Source organism: Canis lupus, chromosome X (genome assembly GCF_048164855.1).
Source record: "Canis lupus baileyi chromosome X, mCanLup2.hap1, whole genome shotgun sequence".
In the NCBI taxonomy this organism is placed as follows: Eukaryota; Metazoa; Chordata; class Mammalia; order Carnivora; family Canidae; genus Canis; species Canis lupus.
The window spans coordinates 19,751,557-19,770,701 of NC_132876.1; the positions used below are offsets into that span (position 1 = coordinate 19,751,557).

General features: G+C 47.8%; 1 protein-coding gene across 2 annotated transcripts in view; it reads left to right on the plus strand.

Moving 5' to 3' along the window:
* Positions 1-912: 912 nt before the first annotated feature.
* The window catches only part of GPC4 (glypican 4), a 116,872-nt gene continuing 98,639 nt past the window's right edge, over positions 913-19,145 (plus strand). The window contains exon 1 of one of the 2 annotated variants that reach the window (XM_072818115.1): positions 913-1,014. In XM_072818115.1, coding sequence (XP_072674216.1) covers positions 942-1,014 — 73 coding nt within the window. In that variant the 5' untranslated portion in view covers positions 913-941. Of the gene's footprint in view, positions 1,015-1,688; positions 2,307-19,145 lie in introns of those variants that run through there. The other variant, XM_072818114.1, reaches the window with a different exon arrangement.

Below are 19,145 nucleotides of genomic sequence, written 5' to 3' on the forward strand. Positions count from 1 at the left end.
GAAAATGGCAGGAGATTCACTTGGAGGAGAGTTTGCCTATTTAGAAAAAGTCCTCTGCTAGTTGCAGGGTTAAATGTTCTGCCAACTCACAGAAATTGTAAGTTTCACTAATAGGTCACTATCTGTTTACCTTGATGATCTCCAAGAGTTAGTAAAATGTAGAAAAGTCTGCAGTGGGCATTCAAAACAACAGCTGCCCTAAGTTTCTACAACTCCACAGAGCCAACATGTCAATGTGGTTTACAAACAGCAGTGGACGGAGTCTCAACAAACCCTATGAGGGTGATAATTGTAATGATGGTTCATATCTTCACCCTATGTAATTTTATGGGAATTGAAAGTCTAGCCAAATAATAAGTTCCAGCCCCTTTTATCTGCCCAGTTCCCAGCACACTCCCGAGGTGTCTGAGGCACTTCTCACCCTAACCTCTTAAAGCAGATTGTAACAATAACAAGGGTAATGACAAGTTCCCAATCTGCACAGTTCCCTTCATTAAAGGAGCCCTGGGAGCTTCAAAAACACTCATTAATGGAATCTGACAAAGCTGGGAAGGTGGGAAGACTCGCCCATTTCCAGTTTTCTGGTGGCTAAGCGTAGACTGGGTCCCAGTGAGGTTTTAAGCCTCTCTCAAGAGGCTTGAGGGCAGAAGGGGATGGGGGGCGGGTCTCCGGCTACCTTTACTCCACGTGACCTGGGAGCGTAGCCCAGGGTTCTGGACTCACACACCAGCTGCATGCTTTTAGCGAGTCACTCCCCTTCCCTGGGCCTCAGTTTCCCTACATGCACAAGGAGGATTTGGGCCAGGTATCTAAAGTCTCTGAGTTCATGCTTCACTGTCCCATCGCCTCGCGCATGGGGAGAGGGGGAGGTTCTCCCACTTCAGGGTTTGGGTAGATCTGCAGCAGAACCAGGCGTGGCTAGGGGAAGGCGGGGGAGGAGAATGCCTGCCGGGTTCCGAACTAGTCGGCGCTCATGGAGCCCCGTTGGATGGGAAGCAGGTCTGAGAGGGCCAGGTGAGGGTCTCGGGCCAGCTGGGAGTCCGAAGTCCTCCGGTGCCTGCGGCGAAACAATGCGAGTCGTGCCAGCGCCTTTCCCTCCGGGCCCAGGAGCGGGGCGGCTGGGAGGGCAGGTACCGAGGCGGGAGGGCTCCGCCTGGCTTTGGCCCACCGTCAGCGAGTCAGGTGGCCGCGCGCAGAAAGCCTGTGACTCGGCTGTGGGCTGCAGGACAAGTGCCCGGGCGCGCGGTTCCCCGGGGCTTGGGCCCTACACCGTCGGAGAAGTTAGCCCTCCCTCTTTGGGTGGGGGGCGGCAGGCATCTCCTCGCCTCCCCTCCCTGGGGAGGAGAGGCGGGGAGGCGGGGAGGCGGGGAGAAAGGGAGGGGGGAGGAGGGAGGAGGGGAGGAGGGAGGAGCCCCGCGGGGCGTGTCGCGCGAGGGAGCGCCGCGCGCCCGGTGCGGCCCCCTAGGAAGTGGATTTGGCCGCTCCGGATCCTAGCCCGCTTCCAGGTTTTCTCCTGTCCCGGCCCTGCGAGCTCCCGCCCGTCTCCGGCCCCCCCGCCGCCCGCCCCCTCCCCCTGAGTGCCGCCCGCTGGGCCAAGTTTGCCGAGCGTCGCCGCGCACGCCGGCCAGTCAATCAGCGGCGGAGCTGAGGAGGGCACAGCCGCGCGGCCGAGGGCAGAGTGAGCCGAGCGGAGCCAGGAGAGCGGACCGGCGCCGGGCAGCCCGAGCAGCGCGCAGCGAGCGCCCGCCGCCGCCCACGCCCTCCGCGGCCCCGGCGGCGCCTGCCACCTTCTCGTCCTTCCCCGCGCCCCTGTCCCGCTGCCGGCCGGCGCGCCCCGTCCGCCGCCCCGCGGAGCCCAGAACCCACCGGCCCGCGCCACCGCTCCCGTGGGCCGCGCGCCGCCTCCACGCCCTCCTCCTCCTAACTCGGCCGGGCGCCTGGCACCAGGGACCGTTGCCTGACGCGCGAGGCCCAGCACCACTTTTCGCCCCGCATCTCCTTCCCGCTGCTCTCCCAACTCCTGCCCTAACTCCCTCGCCCCCTCGCTCCGCTCCGCCCGCGAGCCCCCGGCCGCGCGCCCCTCTGCCCGCGCCCGCCACTCTCCGCCTGCCCCAGAGGTGGGAGCGCGTCGGCCCCGGCCCACACCATGGCCCGGTTCGGCATGCCCGCGCTTCTCTGCACCCTGGCCGTGCTCTGCGCCGCGCTGCTGGCTGCCGAGCCCAAGTCGAAAAGTTGCTCGGAAGTGCGACGGCTCTACGTGTCCAAAGGCTTCAATAAGAACGATGCCCCCACGCACGAGATCAACGGTAGGTAGGGGCCCCCGGGAGTCGCGCGCGGAGGCAGGCACCCCGGGGAAGGGGCCGCGGAGCCCCCCGCGAGGCCGCAGGTACCCCGGGGGGGTGGGGGAGCAATGGGCAGGCAGGCAGGAGAGAGCGCGAGAACGAGCCCCGGCACAGCGCGGCCCCCGGGGCCGCGAGTGGAGGGGCACCGCCGACGGGCCGGGTGCCACCCCGCGGCTTCTCCCGCCCCGCCGCGTCTTCCCGGTCCCGGGGAGCCCCGAGGACTATGGCCCGCAAAGTGCGTGTCACGGTCTCCCTCGCCTGTTCCGGGTTGAACTCCTCACTGGGCTCCACGCTTTGTTGTGTGGGCGACGAGAGGCCGGGAGGGGGTGAGGGTCGCCGGTGGGGTGGTGGTGGTAGTGGTGGTGGGGCAACCTACGGCTTGCCGGATTCCTGGGGACACCAAACGTGAAACTCGAATGGAGGTTTCATTGATGTTCTTTAAAACCCCTCTCCCCGCCTCTCTTCCACCGCTGACGCGGATTAGGAGTTTTAGTAGCTCCAGCGGCTTTAGAAGTCGCCTTTAAAAAGCAAAAGACTCTCCACCCCTCCAAACCCTGACTTTTGGGAACTCTCCTGCTTTCCGGAAGGTGCTGCACGGGAAGGGTACTTCCACCACCCCCCTTTCTTTTTTTCTCACCTCATTTTCAGGGTTAATTGCACATTCAATTACAAACCTTTGAAAGGACTGACTGCAGGAAACCCGAATCTCAGTTTGGAGATGGTTATGCAAATGGAGAAGCCTTAGCCTGTGAAAAAGTTCAACGGATTTCGGCGCGGGGGGGGGGGGCGGTGCGTGGGGTGTTGGTGAAAGCCCTTCTAGGAGCGCTGGGGAGGCGGCATTTCGGCGGACGCCCTCCGCCCCTCCTCGCGAGGCCGGCGGCGGCGGCGGGCGGCCGGCAGATAGCTGGGTCCCCTCCGGGTCGCGGTCTCTGATTCGCGGAGGGCAACTGTTGCGCGCAGCCCCGCAGGCTGCGCCGGGGCCGGCGGCGGCGCAGGTAGCCCGTTCACCCTGAGGGTTTAGAAAGCAGCACGGCTCTAGCTGGCTGCTGGCCAGCGTAACCTAACGGAGGAGAGAGCGGTTCGAGCCCCCGGGGGGCCAAGCCTTCATTCCGAACCTTTCATGGAAGTGAGGAGAGCGCGCCTTTGCCTCGCGGGGCCGGTCACCCGGGTGGGGCAGGCAGGGGGCCGGCAGCCAGCAAAGGAAATACTGTAATTTCAACCAGGCGCTTCCAGAGGCTTAAGAAAGACGTGGGGGTCATTTTTTGGAAGGGCTATTAATAACCTTGGAGATTAAGTGCAGTCCTCAATTACATATAAATTACAAAGGTAATTGAGGGAAGTCGCTGGGCACTTTCTGAGGGTATTCGGCATCCGTCTAGAAATAGAACTCAAGAAATTGTTGGAGCAGCCGAGGAGCCCACTGTACCTTGGTAGTTATCAAATAACTCGCACGCTACTGATTAGAGACTCTTTGCCCTTGAGCTGCCTGTCTTTTGGGGAACTCAAGAATGTCCTCACAGCGGCATGATTTTATTGGTTGTGGAGCCCTGAAAAGCCCTCTTTCTTTCCCCTCTCCCTCCCGCCCCGCCAGAAACAGCGAAGTGACCCAGCAGTCACTGAAGCTTGGGGGCTCTGCAGGTCAGACCTGGGGGCTTTGTGCCCTGCATGGTTTGGGCCTGGGCCCAGCAGAGATGATTGGCGTGAAAGTTACAGTTGTCATTCCGGCATTTTGAAGGGAGAGATGCAGCGATGCACTTAATGGGAATGTGACAAGTTTTCATCTTCTGCTCCTGCAAACAATATGTGTCTTTGAGCTGGACTGGAGGCATTCAAGGAGTGGGTTGTGAGATTTGCCCCCCCCCCCCCTTTCTCCAGCTTGGCTCAGGGCAGGCTCCTGACAGCAGGACCTCTTCCCCAGCCAGCATCCCAGGGAACAGGAAGTTTGAAGGGTGCTCAAGGACTGTGCTAGGTGTTCCCTTTGATTGCCCTGGTCCCCAGCAAACACCTGAGTGATATTTTTGCATAAATGTCTATATGGATATTTCCCCCCAAAGATAGGAGAGTTATTGGTGACCAGCAGCAGGAAATGGAAACTAATGTGCTCACACCCAAAACATTTTATTCTTTTTGTCTTGTCCTTCATCTCCCTCCCAGGGCTGCTGCTTTTATTTCCCCTTTTGAATGACCTACTGGACTGCATTCTCCTGAGGAACAAAGGAAGTGCCTTTTTAGCTGGAATCCTTGGAAGACCACCAAGGACTTTAGCTCATGCAGTGCAATTTCGCACCACTTTCAACAATAACAAAAATGCATGACTGAATGGCTCAAAAATGTGGAGTGTTAGAGGCATTCATTTGAGTCCAGGACACTGTCACAACACAGACAGACCCAAGTAAATACCTTTAGACGGCCAGTATAGAAACAGGGGGTAATCTTTACCATCACCCTGGCCTGTTTAGATGCATACATTAGCCTTGTCTTCCTTGGGCTACGCTCAGATAATTTTGGTCATTTTTGGGAGGGTAGTCCATATAGTGACATGTATACGGCCTGTGTCTGAATGAATTGCCAGGCATTTTCCCTGGCCAGGGGTGTGTGTGTGTGGCACGGGGGCAGGGGGATCTTTCTTTTTTTTAAGATTTTATTTATTTATTCATGAGAGACACAGAGATAGAGACAGACAGACACACACACACACACACACACACACACACACACACACACACAGGCAGAGGGAGAAGCAGGCTCCATACAGGGAGCCTGATGTGGGACTTGATCCTGGGACTCTAGGATCACGCCCTGGGCCCAAGGCAGGTGCTAAACCGCTGAGCCACCCAGGGATCCCCCATTTTTTAATATGCAAAAAGTCCAGGATTGTTTTCAGGCAAAGGGTCATAATGCCTGGGTACCTAGCACCAGGCTTCACCCAAGTGGAAAGATTTTATTCCAGTCAGCCTTGTCTTCTAGAGGTTTGAACAGGCTTTAAGAATACTCTGTGTTCTTAAGGAGTCTCAGTCTTTTTTGGATCATACTTAAGGGTATCAGGGAGTATATCATGCTGACAGGTCTTCTAGGAGAGATCCTGCATTGCCTGTTTCCTTGACCCCCGAACTTACCAAATAACGTGTATATCAAAAGGGATTATTAACACCAAGGACCTGTTTTTGTTCAGCCTTCAACGGACATATTTTCTTTTGGAGCACCTACTATGTCCAGTATTCTGTGCTGGCCATCCTGGAGGCAGCAAGAAGGGCCAGAGGGGCCTTTGCCACCAGGACCTTTCCAAGTAGTAGGAAGACAAGCCACGTGCACACAGCAACACCTTGTGAGAGAAGTACTCCCTGTGGGTTACAGATGAGGAGTAAGGAGTGCCTACAGTTCCAAGGTAGAAGGTATTTGGGACTGGATTATTAACTTGGTGATGCTAGTTCACTAGGAAAACATAATATCAATGGTAATACGAAATTTAAAAATCTAACAATTTGCATTGTGCTTCCCCTCCATAAAGACAGGGTTAGAGAGAGGCAACAATTGGCATTTGATTTTATTTTTTCAATTATTTTTCAAAGTTTTATTTTTTTGATTTTTTAAAATATTTTATTTATTCATGAGAGACACAGAGAGAGAGGCAGGCTCCATGCAAGGAGCCTGATGTGGGACTCGATTCTGGGACTCTGGGATCACGCCCTGAGCTGAAGGCAGATGCTTGACCACTGAACCACCCAGGCGTCCCAAAGTTATTATTTAAGTAATCTCTACATCCAGCATGGGGCTCAGACTCATGGCCCTGAGATCAAGAGTCAGCCAGGAACCTCAACAGTTGGCATTTTATTACTACTTTTTGCTGAAATTGTCTTTTTTTTAAAAGAGATTTTATTTATTGATTCATGAGAGACACACACAGAGAGGCAGAGACATAGGCAAAGGGAGAAGCAGGCTTCAGGGAGCCTGGTGTCACACCCTGAGCCGAAGGCAGTTGCTCAACCACTGAGCCACTCAAGTGTCTCTGAAATTGTTTATTAGAGTTAGGCAGTTGGGTAGAGATGTTCTTAATCCCGCCATAGGTCTCTTTCATAGGGACATTGAAGGATACCAAGGAGAACTTTGTGTCATAATTGTGAGTTTTGGAGTTTTGGTTTCTTGTTCCCATTCATGTTCATGAGCAGTGCACTTGAGGGGAGCACACATACATGCACATATGTATGTCTCAAAGGATTCTGGGAATGACATAAGCTATGTTAGGATCACATGGCAAAAAGTATATATGTGTTATATGTGTTGGAGAGGTAGGCATACTTTCTGGTACTGAGTTGATTATTATATGTAAGACAGAATAAGTCCTCACGATTTGCATTTCGTCTTTCCTACTTCAAGTGGGTGGGTTGGATTTTGCGGAGAACTTGGCGATCTTCTATTCTGTTGGAATCCTCAGTTTGGCTACTTGGATTTCACTTAAGAAAGAGGGTCTAATTGAGTGACGGGGCCTGTCAGTATAGAGATAGTCCCAAGTAGTATAGGAACTACTTTCTGGACATACACAAAAAAGAACTTAATAAAAGTTCTGGCTTATGCAGCTCAAACTCTAGTTAGAACATACAAATATAAAATGTTTGATTCAGCATAATTACTATTTTCCTTTTATTTGACTCACATTGGGTTGCATGCAATTTCAGGATTAGCTGGAGACTAGACTGAGGAATGAAAAGGAAGTTTCTTGTTGTCTCTACAAGGGAAACAACATCAGCGTTAATCTAAATCAGTTGGAAGGGAGTGTCTGGCTCCCCAGTAACGTTAACTGTTTGGGCACTGAGGTGGTTCCCACATATGTTCACAATAAAAAATGCATTTTGGCCTCAGGAAAATAGCTTGCAGCTATTGATTGCTTTCTCTGGACCCGGTCCGAAGCCAAGGGTTTTACATGTTCTTGCAGTTAAAATCTACAACAACCATATGAAGTCAAAAGCATTATTATCTTCATCATCTTCCCCATTTTATGAGACCTGGAAACTGAGACTCAAAGTGATTTGGAAATAGATTCACAGGCTCACAGCTAGTGTATGGTAGAGGTGGGATCTGAACCCAAGTCTTCCCTGACCCAGAAGAACATTTTGTGCAGTGTTGTACAGTTAGATTGTAAGACTACTTTTCCACCACCCGTGGAGGGCTAGCTTTAGAAATAGGAGCTATGAGAGGACCATTGACCAGCAAAAGACCATCCCAGTGCTAGTCTGATAACTATAGTAGAGAGAGGATTCAGTCATGTCTTTACAGGCAAAGTATTAATACCCTGCCACAGACAACCTAGTGTTAACAGGAGAAGGAATATAAATTGTATTTCTTGGGTTATGGGGAAGTGGTGATGGTTTCTGAGGAGGGCAAAGTCATTAGTCACTGTTTTTAGGAAGAGAACTGGTGTCCCTGCGAGTTAAGGGTCGGTGAGGCGAGGGGAATCAAGGCAGTGAGAGCTGTCAGGAGGTTGCTTTAAGTAGGCAGTTTTTTTTTTTTTAAGTTTTATTTTAATTCCAGTGGAGCGAACATACGGTGTTCTGTTAGTTTCAGGTATACGATATAGTGACTGAACATAAGTATATAGTTCTTAATGGGTCTGCCTTTCTCTTGCCTTGTTACCCTCTCTTTCCATGCTGAGCATCGTTTTGTTACTGCGGTGCTTTGAATGGAACCCTTCCTCTGCTTTGAGCTTCAGTGGCTTCAAGTATGGCAAATGATACTTTCATTAAGTCCCTTCTGAACTCCCCAGAGTTATGTGCCCTCTTCCTAATTCTTTGCTTGAATCAGATCGATGGTCTTTGCACCTAATGGTCTCCTGTTAATTGTGCATGCAGGCACCTATGGGCCTTCTCAACTGTAAGCAACTCAGGACAAGTGTGATAAAGCTCAAGGGCAGTATTCAGTAAATGTGTGGGGGCGGGGGATGACGTAGACAATTCTGCCAGGATCCCATTGCCATAATAGGGTTTATACTGGGATCCCTGGGTGGCGCAGCGGTTTGGCGCCTGCCTTTGGCCCAGGGCGCGATCCTGGAGACCCGGGATCGAATCCCACGTCAGGCTCCCGGTGCATGGAGCCTGCTTCTCCCTCTGCCTATGTCTCTGCTTCTCTCTCTCTCTCTGTGCGACTATCATAAATAAAATAAAAAAAAAAAAAAATAGGGTTTATACTGCCTTGATGATAGATTGTCATCCCATGGTATCTTGCTCTCCTGGGAATCTTTTAGAGCTAAACATTCTGAAGTGAAATGAATTTAGGGTAAATCTCTGTAATATGTTGATATAGCAGATATTAAATGTTTTATGATTTTTTTGGGGGGATAGTACTCAACCACTTGATTAATAATGGAGTGCTATCAGAATTTGTCAGCAAGGTTCAGAATTGTTTTCCTTTGTGCTGTGAGATCTCCTTTAAGGAATAGGTAACTGAGGTTTCTGTGTTAGACAATTTGGAGCAAATTTAGAAGAGTAATTTAGCACATCAGATTTGGTGTGTAGAGCTGTTACCTTTTAGAAAATAAAATCTGAAGTTGATTGTCTTAACCAAGCAGAAGAACACCGGCTTAAAGATATCAGAATGTTTTATGTAAGCAGCCCCACTGAAACACGCACAGGTAAGAACGAGCATTTTCAATTCCACTTGGCTAAGCATCTGTTGCTTACTACAGAGAACATGAAAGTGCAGAAAATTCATGAAGCGATTCTATTCTGTAGGTAATTTGAAATGTTATATTTAAGTTCTGATGCATTTAATTCAGCAATCTGGTAGGAGAGAGAAATCAAAGAGATCCATCAGCCAGGTATTCAACTTTTGAAAAAGAAACTCTAACAAATGTTAGAAATTAGGAGAAAAAAATTGAATGGAAGAGTTACCAAAAAAAAAAAAAAAAAAGTCAATAACCTCCAGGAAGCCTGGAAACTATGTAAAAACATCTTATTGGAAGCCCAGATAAATGTGTGCCAGACATCAAAAAGACCAGCTGCTTGGGGGAAGAAAAAAAGAAGCCGGCATGACTAACTGGCAGAGCAAAAGAGGCTGCTTCAGGGGAAAAGGAATCTTTCACAAAATGGAAAGAGCTTTGGCCAGGAGGAGAGGGAAGGCCAGGAGGTATGGCAGGGCAGGTACAGACTAGAAAGTGAGGGAGCCACAAGAACTGGAGGTGCACCTTGCGAGGGATTTGAAAGAAGGCCCACGTGAGGATGATGGGGACAGGGGTGCCCTCAGTGAGTCTAGTCCTATCAGAGGAGAAAAGCACGGTGGCTTCTTGAAGGGGGAAACCATGCCTGATTAACCTTTCAAGAGTTCTTGGAGAGAAAAGGAGCAAGTGGATGCAGGGAAACAGACATAGTATAGGTTTTCTCGAATTTTGCAATGGGATTCCAAGGCAGAGACAATTCAGAAAATGCATTCACTTTGGGATGGGTGGGGAGGGGGGTTGGTTTACTGAGGAGAGAAGCTAGGAAAACCTCACTGTCCTAGATGGTAGTAGTTTTTACATGGAGAGGACACAGTTTCCTGGAAGGGGCAGTCCTAGCTAAGCCCTGACAGATTAGTTGTTGGATATCTTGGTCAGGTTCCTCCCCTCTTTGTCTGAAAAATAGGAGCCAGGGGCGTTAGAGTGCTGTGTTAGATCAAGGATGGTTGACCCTGGTTGCACATTAGAATCACATGGTGCGTTTTTAAAATCTCATGCCTGGGCACCACCCCAGACCAGTTAAATCACACTTTCCAGCAGTGGGGCTAGGTCATGATAATTTTTAAAAGCTCCCCAGTGGTCCCAGTGAGCAGCCATGGTCCAGAACCACCACCCTAGATTTTGTCCAGGTCCCTCCACCTCGGAGATTCTATGATTCTCGATTTTCTGATAAAATTCAACAAGTATCGTCTCAGAAGGGAGCTTCAATTTAGACTCTCCTTGCTGGCTCTTTTTAATTTTTTGCTAACTTGAATTTAGGAGGAAGGTCTGCTGTACTTGGAAAAATATATTCTGTAATCAAGATGCAAGTGACGCATAGCCTATGATGCTTTGCTGAGGGTATAGAAGTAAGCCCAGGCCATTGAGAGTACTTTGGAGAGAATTAGAAAGGAATCCAGTCTTGCTTGTCATTTATTAAGTGTCAGTGTGCTAGGTGATATTTCTTCCCTTTCTCTTTATTGGTAAAATAAAAAAGATCTCTTTATCCCTTACTTTAATGTCCTCTTTGCCATGTGTTTATTCTCTTCAAGTATCTTATCAAGAAATAGAAGTACAGTAAATCCCTAGGCTTCTGGCCGGCACAGCCATCCAGAACACAGCTGGGAATGTGGAAGTAAGCAGAAAAGCTACATGATGGAAACAGCTGTCATAAAGCCCATGCATTCTACTTGGAGACCAGGCCTTTGGGAATTTATCATCAGCAATCATTGATTGAATAGCTCTTCTGTCAAGAGCAAAATGCTGGGTGCTAGGGATTCAAAGAGGTTTAAAATCAGTCAAGCTTTTGAGGTTCTTGCATTCAAATCAGGTGGACAGTGGGAAGATAGAATGGTAATCTTGCCTCCCGGCCCCTGGCTAATTAGAAGTAGCAGGTAGTGATGGTTGAGGAGTGGAGGAGTCACCAGGATGGGGATGGCTTTAGAGGCAGTCAAGACTTGACATCTGGGAGAAGCGAGAGTGACCAGGTGGCCGGGGAGGGGGTGTGGGGGGGTGATGGGGGTGGTTGGGTGCAGAAGCTGAGCAGTAGAACCAGGACTTGCTGATCTTGACTGTTCTTTCAGTTGTTTGAACTCTTCTAGAATGGGACGAATGCTTAGAGGCAGCTCCCCAACCCCCGAGGACACTAGGATGCTTCAGGGCAGTATCAAATAATAGTGTTTGGCATAATTAAATATATAGTGAGTGGACCTCAGAAAGAGTAGGCCTATTTGAAATCCAAACTTGTTCTTGAAAGAAAGGAAGGTTCACTTCACTAACCCATTCACCCTTGGAGGGCACCTGGTTACCCAGAGCTGGATCAATAAGGGGTCCATTCAATGTGTCACTTTGTCCTTTTCTTTAAAAAAAAAAAGTTAAAGACTATTATTAATTCGGTGGCTTCTTCACTTTAGACCTTTTGGCTGGTGATCTTGTTCCTCCCCACCTTCTCTTCTAAGCCCTCTAGAACATCCAAGTTCCATTTGGTTCCTTAGTAATGTTACTGCCTGCTGTGCTCTGCTACTGCACTTTGCTTGGGAAACAGACATTGTGACCTAAAGTCACAAGAGGCAAGAGCTGGCTTTTGGTGAGGGGACAGGCTTAAATATTTGAATATTGATTTCCTTTTTAAACATTTACCAAACTGAGTCAATGGATAATCGTAATAAAAAAGCACTAGAAGTTAAGGATTGGAGTGCATATATTTGATGGTCCTTGGCTTTGACCATGTCCCGTATTTGAACCTTTAAAACAAAAAGCCCTTTTTACTCCATCATGCCTGTTCTGAGACCACATAGCTCCAGTTTCTGACACACTGAACGGCACATGGGAAGTATTTGAGCAATGTTTGTGGTTCAAAAATAAGGTTGGGTGTGACTTTTGCCTTTTATATATTGTCAATGTTTCTATTTGTCCCTTTTACTATTTATTTTAATTTTTAAAAATTGTTATTAATTTACTTCTTCATGAGAGAGAGAGGCAGAGACATAGGCAGAGGGAGAAGCAGGCTTCCCACTGGGAGCCTGATGTGGGACTGAGTCCCGGATCCCAGGATCATGCCCTGAGCTAAAGGCAGATGCCCAACCACTGAGCCACCCAGGTGCCCCATCCATTTGTCCCTTTTAAGTGAATTCATGTATAGCTATTGATTTTAAAATTTCTGCATTCACTCCTGGATGCCTAAATGAGAGCTGGCAAAAAGCAGAATCCTCTTTTCAAACCTAGAAGGTAGTGTTACTTCTTGCTTGGAGGTGGGAGCTTGAGTATTTCATGTAGTTTGTTTTAATCCTGGTGGACAAATGGTTGCTTCTTAGACCATCTAGTCCAGATGTTAATAGGAATGCCACCATACCTGCAGAGGTGCTTTTAGAAAAGGGAGGCTTGCTCACTCCCCGCTGCTTCCCCAGGAGGCCTGGGGCAGGCCCCAGGCAGGATTCATGTTCTTGGTTAGTCTACCTCAAGGTCACCTGGCCTCTGCTTCATCCCAGCCATCCTTTTCATTCTAGCCCTTTCTTCTTACAGCTACTGTGTTAGTTGGCTTTTGCAAGCCTTTTAAGCCTGGCTTCTTTCTTGATATGCGGTGCTTTTGGGCTGCAGAACTTTCCCTCGCTCTCTCTTGACGTGGGCATCCCAGTGAGCATTAAGCCACAGGACTTTTTTCCCCCTTTCAGTTATTGTTTCTGTTCTACCACAGTTTGTCTCCATTTGGGTTCTCAGCCTGGTGTTTGGTTAGAGACGAAAACAAAGTGCTGTGTCCTTGCAAACTGCAGTGTAGAGCATGTGGTTAACAGTTACTACTTGCAATGGTCCAGTCTGAGTGGGAGTATCATTTTTCTTGGCAGTCACTTCACAGAAAGTCCTGTTTCTTTGGTGCCAGAATAAGCAGTCATTACATTCCTTACAATTTATAGTCAAATTATTATCTGCTATTGTTAAAATTGCCTTAATTATAGAATATTTCCCCATGCTAAGATTCTAAATTGCAAAACAAGACAACTTTTCACTGGTGTGCTTTTGAGACACCGGGCTTAAAAATCACTCCCTGACCTAGGATGTTGGAGGCTCTGAGGAGGAAGTGTTTTGTGTTGATGGGGGAGAATTCTTTTAAGGGGAGGAGTACAGCAGGTTCGCTTGCTTGCTTGCTTGCTTGCTTTATTTATTTATTTATAAAAAAAAGATTTTATTTATTGGAGAGAACACGGGCGAGGGCAGAGAGGAGCAGAGGGAGAAGGGAGAAGCAGGCTTCCCGTTGAGCAAGGAGCCTGATGTAGGGCTTGATTCTAGGATCCCGAGACCATGAGGCAGACGCCCAACCATTTGAGCCACCCAGACTTCCTGTGGTTTTGCTTTAGACTGAATTTGAACCCAATGCCCCTGGCTGGTTGCTTGGTTCATGTTCTGCTTCATTTTCCGCTAGTTTGGAACTAACTTTTTCTTTTTCCTGCCCTGTCAGGTCCGATGGGCCTAGACACTCTAGGAAGAAGGCTCAGCTGGCGGGAGGCTGATTGATGATTAAGCAGTGTGGCAATCTCAGAAGATAGCCTTGTTTATCTCTCCAGTTGGAGGGCAAATGAGGAAATCTACAGCCTTACAGAATAAGGGACTGTGTCAGTTTTCTTGTGATCTGAGCAGAATCAGGAGGCTGAGTAGGAAGCAGCTTCTGTAGAGATGCTCTTTCATAAGTTCTACCTTTGGACACTGCTTTCAAGATTTATCCAGAATCTGTCCTCCTCTTACCTCCCCCCTCTCACCCACCTTGGGCAGCTACTGTCCTGGTCTCCTTTCCCATTCCATGTCACCCCTGCCCAGTCTTTCTCAGCACATCAATCAGTGAGATCCTTTTCTGTTAACCCTGAGTCAGTATCATTTCTCTGCCCAGAATGCTCCAGGGGTTCCCCTTGCCATCTGGAGTGAAAGCCAAAGCTTGTGAGGCCTTCTGGGGTCTGCCCATTGCCCCCTCCCATGGCAGCCCACACTGTCTTTTCCTATGTTGTTTCCCCCAATCCCCCACCCCCGGTCCCCACCACATGTTGGTGTCTCTGGTCTTCAAGGCACACTCCGGTACAAGTTCCTTTGCCTTACTCTCAACACCTGGAGCACTGCTCCCGCATAGCACCATGGCTCCCTCAAATGTTTTGGGGCTTTGATTACCTATTCCCTTAACTGAGAAGCCTTTCTTGACCTCTAAAGTCGAACCCACACCCCCTCGCAAACACACATTGTCCCTCTCCCTCTCTGCTTTATTCTTTGCAACTACAACTGTGATAACTGTTTCTGAGGAGAAGCCCTTGGTCTTGGGTGAATGATGATCAGGGTGAAACATAGTTTTCTTCAGCATTTAGGTCCATGGGGCTCTTCTCATCTCCCAGGAGTAGGGCTTTTTGACACCATCACAAGCCCCCCCCCCCCCATACATGAATGGCCAGGGTCTGTTTCTATCATTGGGTCCTGAGGCGAATTCTAGAGTACTTGGTAGAGCAGTGCAGGGGAGGTGGGCTAAATTACTGAGGCTTTCATGGAGCACTCTTCTCTGGTAATATGCCTCAGCCATCATTTTAGGGGTTGGGATTACATGGGCACCCCAAAATGCAAAATGAACTCTTGCATCATTTTTTTCTGTTCTCCAAGTGCTCTGCAGAGTAATCAGCTCAGTACTGGGAGCGCTAAAGCCTTCGGGGTTCTGGGAAAGTTGAGCATCCACTTTTGGGCCACAGAGACCACAGAAATATTGGATTTTTTGAATGATGAGTGGCTCAAAATGAAGCCCTCTGGCCCAGCATGATTGTTACAGTAGAACTCTGGTTCAGCAAAATATGGACCAGATGCACCTGTCAATTGATAGCAGAATTTCTGCCCTCCCCAATACTGTATTAATCTTGAGCAAGTATGCAGAGGTTGCCCAGAGGGGAGGAAGGAGCTGGCTTGGGGAGCCGAGTGTCTAGGGAGATAGGATCAAGAGCAAATGCAGCCCCAGGAGTAAATTTGGGAAGGAGCATCCCTGCTGTGTATCAGGGCTTTGAGAACAGGGCTTTCTCCATTTCAAGAAAGATTAGCTTTCAGATTACTATTTTTTTAAGTATTCTCCACACTCAGCGTTGAGCCCAGTGCAGGGCTTAAACTCACAATCCTGAAATCAAGACCTGAGCTGAGGTCAAGAGTCAGACGCTTAACCCACTGAGCCATTTGGGCGCCCCTCAGATTACTTTTTAAAATCGAAATATGATTGATATTTTTCAGAATTTTATTTTTTAGGTAGTCCCTATGCCCAGCATGGGGCTTGAACTCACAACCCTGAGATCAAGAGCTGCATGGTCTACCCACTGAGCCAGCCAGATGCCCTGTGATATTTTTCAGAATTTTAGATTAATTACTGTAAGTAGGACCCTATTTTTGTTAGTTTGTTCAGTCCTAATGAGGAACTGAGGCTCAAAGTGTATATGGGCCTGACCTCACATACCTGGAAGGTTTACCCAGGGGGCCATGAGTAGTCATGAAATCCCATTATTCTCAGTATTTTCTGGTGACAAGCCAGTGTTTTTAGCTATATTCTTATTCAGACCTGTTCAGTATTTTTTATTTTTTATATTTATTTTTTATTATTTTATTTTATTTTATTTTTTAAAATAAATTAATTTTTTATTGGTGTTCAATTTACCAACATAGAGAATAACCCTCAGTGCTCATCCCGTCAAGTGCCCCCCTCAGTGCCCATCACCCATTCACCTCCACGCCCCGCCCTCCTCCCCTTCCACCACCCCTAGTTCGTTTCCCCGAGTTAGGAGTCTTTTTCTTCTCCCTTCCCTTATATTCCCTTTCACTGTTATTTATATTCCCCAGATGAATGAGAACATACACTGTTTGTCCTTCTCCGATTGACTTACTTCACTCAGCATAATACCCTCCAGTTCCATCCACGTTGAAGCAAATGGTGGGTATTTGTCATTTCTAATGGCTGAGTAATATTCCATTGTATACATAAACCACATCTTCTTTATCCATTCATCTTTCGATGGACAGTGAGGCTCCTTCCACAGTTTGGCTATTGTGGACATTGCTGCTAGAAACTTCGGGGTGCAGGTGTCCCGGCGTTTCATTGCATCTGAATCTTTGGGGTAAATCCCCAGCAGTGCAATTGCTGGGTCGTAGGGCAGGTCTATTTTTAATTCTTTGAGGAACCTCCACAGTTTTCCAGAGTGGCTGCACCAGTTCACATTCCCACCAACAGTGTAAGAGGGTTCCCTTTTCTCCGCATCCTCTCCAACATTTGTTGTTTCCTGCCTTGTTAATTTTCCCCATTCTCACTGGTGTGAGGTGGTATCTCATTGTGGTTTTGATTTGTATTTCCCTGATAGCAAGTGATGCAGAGCATTTTCTCGTGTGCATGTTGGCCATGTCTATGTCTTCCTCTGTGAGTGTTAAGTTTTTTTTAATGGTTTTATTTATTTTAGACAGAGAGCACAAGTAGGTAGGAGGGTCAGAGGGAGGAGAAGCAGACTTTCTGTTGAGCTAGGTGCTTGATGTGGGGCTCAATCCCAGAACCCTGAGATCATGACCTGAGCTGAAGGCCGATGTGCAACTGACTGAGCCTCCCAGGTGCCTCTGGACCTGTCCAGTTTTTTTTTTTTTTTTTAAAGGTTTTTTTTTTTTTCTTTTTTTTAATTTTTATTTATTTACTTATGATAGAGAGAGAGAGAGAGAGAGGCAGAGACACAGGCAGAGGGAGAAGCAGGCTCCATGCATCGGGAGCCTGATATGGGATTCGATCCCGGGTCTCCAGGATCACGCCCTGGGCCAAAGGCAGGCGCCAAACCGCTGCGCCACCCAGGGATCCCCCTGTCCAGTTTTTTAAAAATATTTTATTTATTCATGAGAGACACATAGAGAGGCAGAGACATAGGCAGAGGGAGAAGCAGGCTCCTTGCCTGCAGCCTGATGTGGGACTCAATCCCAGGATCCCGGGATTACAACCTGAGCCAAAGGCAGATGCTCAACCTCTGAGTCACCCAGGCATCCCCTCATTTTTTAAAAGTTTTTATTTATTTATTTGAGAGGGAGAGAGCGCATGAGCATGGGGAGGGGCAGAGGGAGAAGCAGGCTCTCCACTGAGCAGGGAACCTGATACAGGACTCGATCCCAGTACTCTGGGATCATGAACTGAACTGAAGGAAGACACTTAACCGAGTGAGCCATCAAGGTGTACAGTATATGACTCTTCTTTTTTTTAAGATTTTATTTATTCATGAGGGACACAGGGAGAGAGAGAGAGGCAGAGACACAGGCAGAGGGAGAAGCAGGCTCCATGCAGAGAGCCTGATGTGGGACTCGATCCCAGGTCTCCAGGATCAGGCCCTGGGCTGAAGGCAGCACTAAACCACTGAGCACCCAGGCTGCCCAAGTATGTGACTCTTGATGTGAGTTTGAGCCCCATGTTGGGCATAGAGCTTACTTTTAAAAAAGATGTCAAAAAAATAAAGTTGCCTTATTTTAAATATGCATTGAAATATAAAGATTATGGCATTTATCCTATTTAAAATACTGTGGCTCGCTCTATCATTATAAAGATAGTTTCCTGATTCAGGACATAAGCATTTTATTTCTTTGTAATCGATCAGATGGTCCATATGCTATGAAGTACTCATGGTATGGGCTACGATGTAGGAGTTCATGATAAGGTGAACCAGCCCTTAGCTGTCTAAACATAGCTTTAAGTTTGGCGTGGCGGGGGAGGGGGTGATTGTCTCTGCTTTTATTTTAAGATTTTAAGATTTTATTTATTTATTCGTGACAGACACACACACACACAGAGAGAGAGAGAGAGAGAGAGAGAGAGAGAGAGAGAGAGGCGGAGAAGCAGGCTCCATGCAGGAAACCTGACGTGGGACTTGATTCCAGGTTTCCAGGATCAGGCCCTGGGCTGAAGGCAGTGTTAAACCACTGAGCCACCCAGGCTACCCTCTGCTTTTATTTTTAAAGGAGACACAACATGTACTGTTTTCACCAATAACCTCTTAGTGTTTCCCTTGGAGCCCAGAGATTTTCTCAGTTGCTTCTAAGCTTTAAGAATGAAGTAAACACACCATGAGATTCTGGGATAGTGGAGGCTGAGGCTTAGTGTGTTTATCTCAGCTGGGTTTGTAATAGAAGGGTTTGCTAAAAGCACATGAATGGCCTAAATATGGTATTAGGAGATGTTTAACACCTTGAGAGGGGGAGAGTATTTCCAAACACCTTGGGAACAACGGTTTTAATTGAAACCATTGTGTTAGTTATAAATCTATCTCTGCTTATTAAAGTAGGTCTCTAATTTGCTTTGGCTGCCCATAGCCACTTCTGGGGGAGGGGTCACTTAGTGTTTGAAAGTGATGAGTGCATTTCTTTGTAGAAGAGATAGTATATAATTGTAGAGATATTGTAAAATATTGTATAATTCAGCCCATATTCCCTTTAATTAGATCTATAGAAGGCATTTCTTAGTTTTTAAAGATTTATTTATTTATTTATGATAGATATAGAGGGAGAGAGAGAGAGAGGCAGAGACACAGGAGGAGGGAGAAGCAGGCTCCACGCTGGGAGCCCGACGCGGGACTCGATCCCGGGACTGCAGGACCGCGCCCTGGGCCAAAGGCAGGTGCCAAACCACTGAGCCACCCAGGGATCCCCCATAGAAGACATTTCTATTATTGATCATATTAACATGGGAGACTAGTGGCACCTCTGCTGTTAGGAGTATTTGTTTTTCTTGAAGTTCCAGCCGCTGTTATATCCTCGTATTTTGCAGAAGTAGCCCCCAAAATTGAGATGTGTTTTTAATGTGAGAAAATTGCAGGCTGATCACTAAGAATAAAGGGAAATGATTGCATTTGGCACAGTTATTAATTTCAGAAATGTCTTTGAATCTGTGCCCTATACTTGAGTGTTATGCCAATGCTTTGTGGCTTCCTGGGGTGACATTTAAGAAATGTAGATTTAGATCCTACATTTTGCCAAATATAAATTGCCTCAAGTATTAAGTATTTTTCCTAACAAAAATTGGTTGTAAAGGTGTTTTTCACCCTTTACAACAGTTACTTGATGTGTGATCAGAGAGTTATGTCAAACCTTAGATTTGTATAATGTTGTGT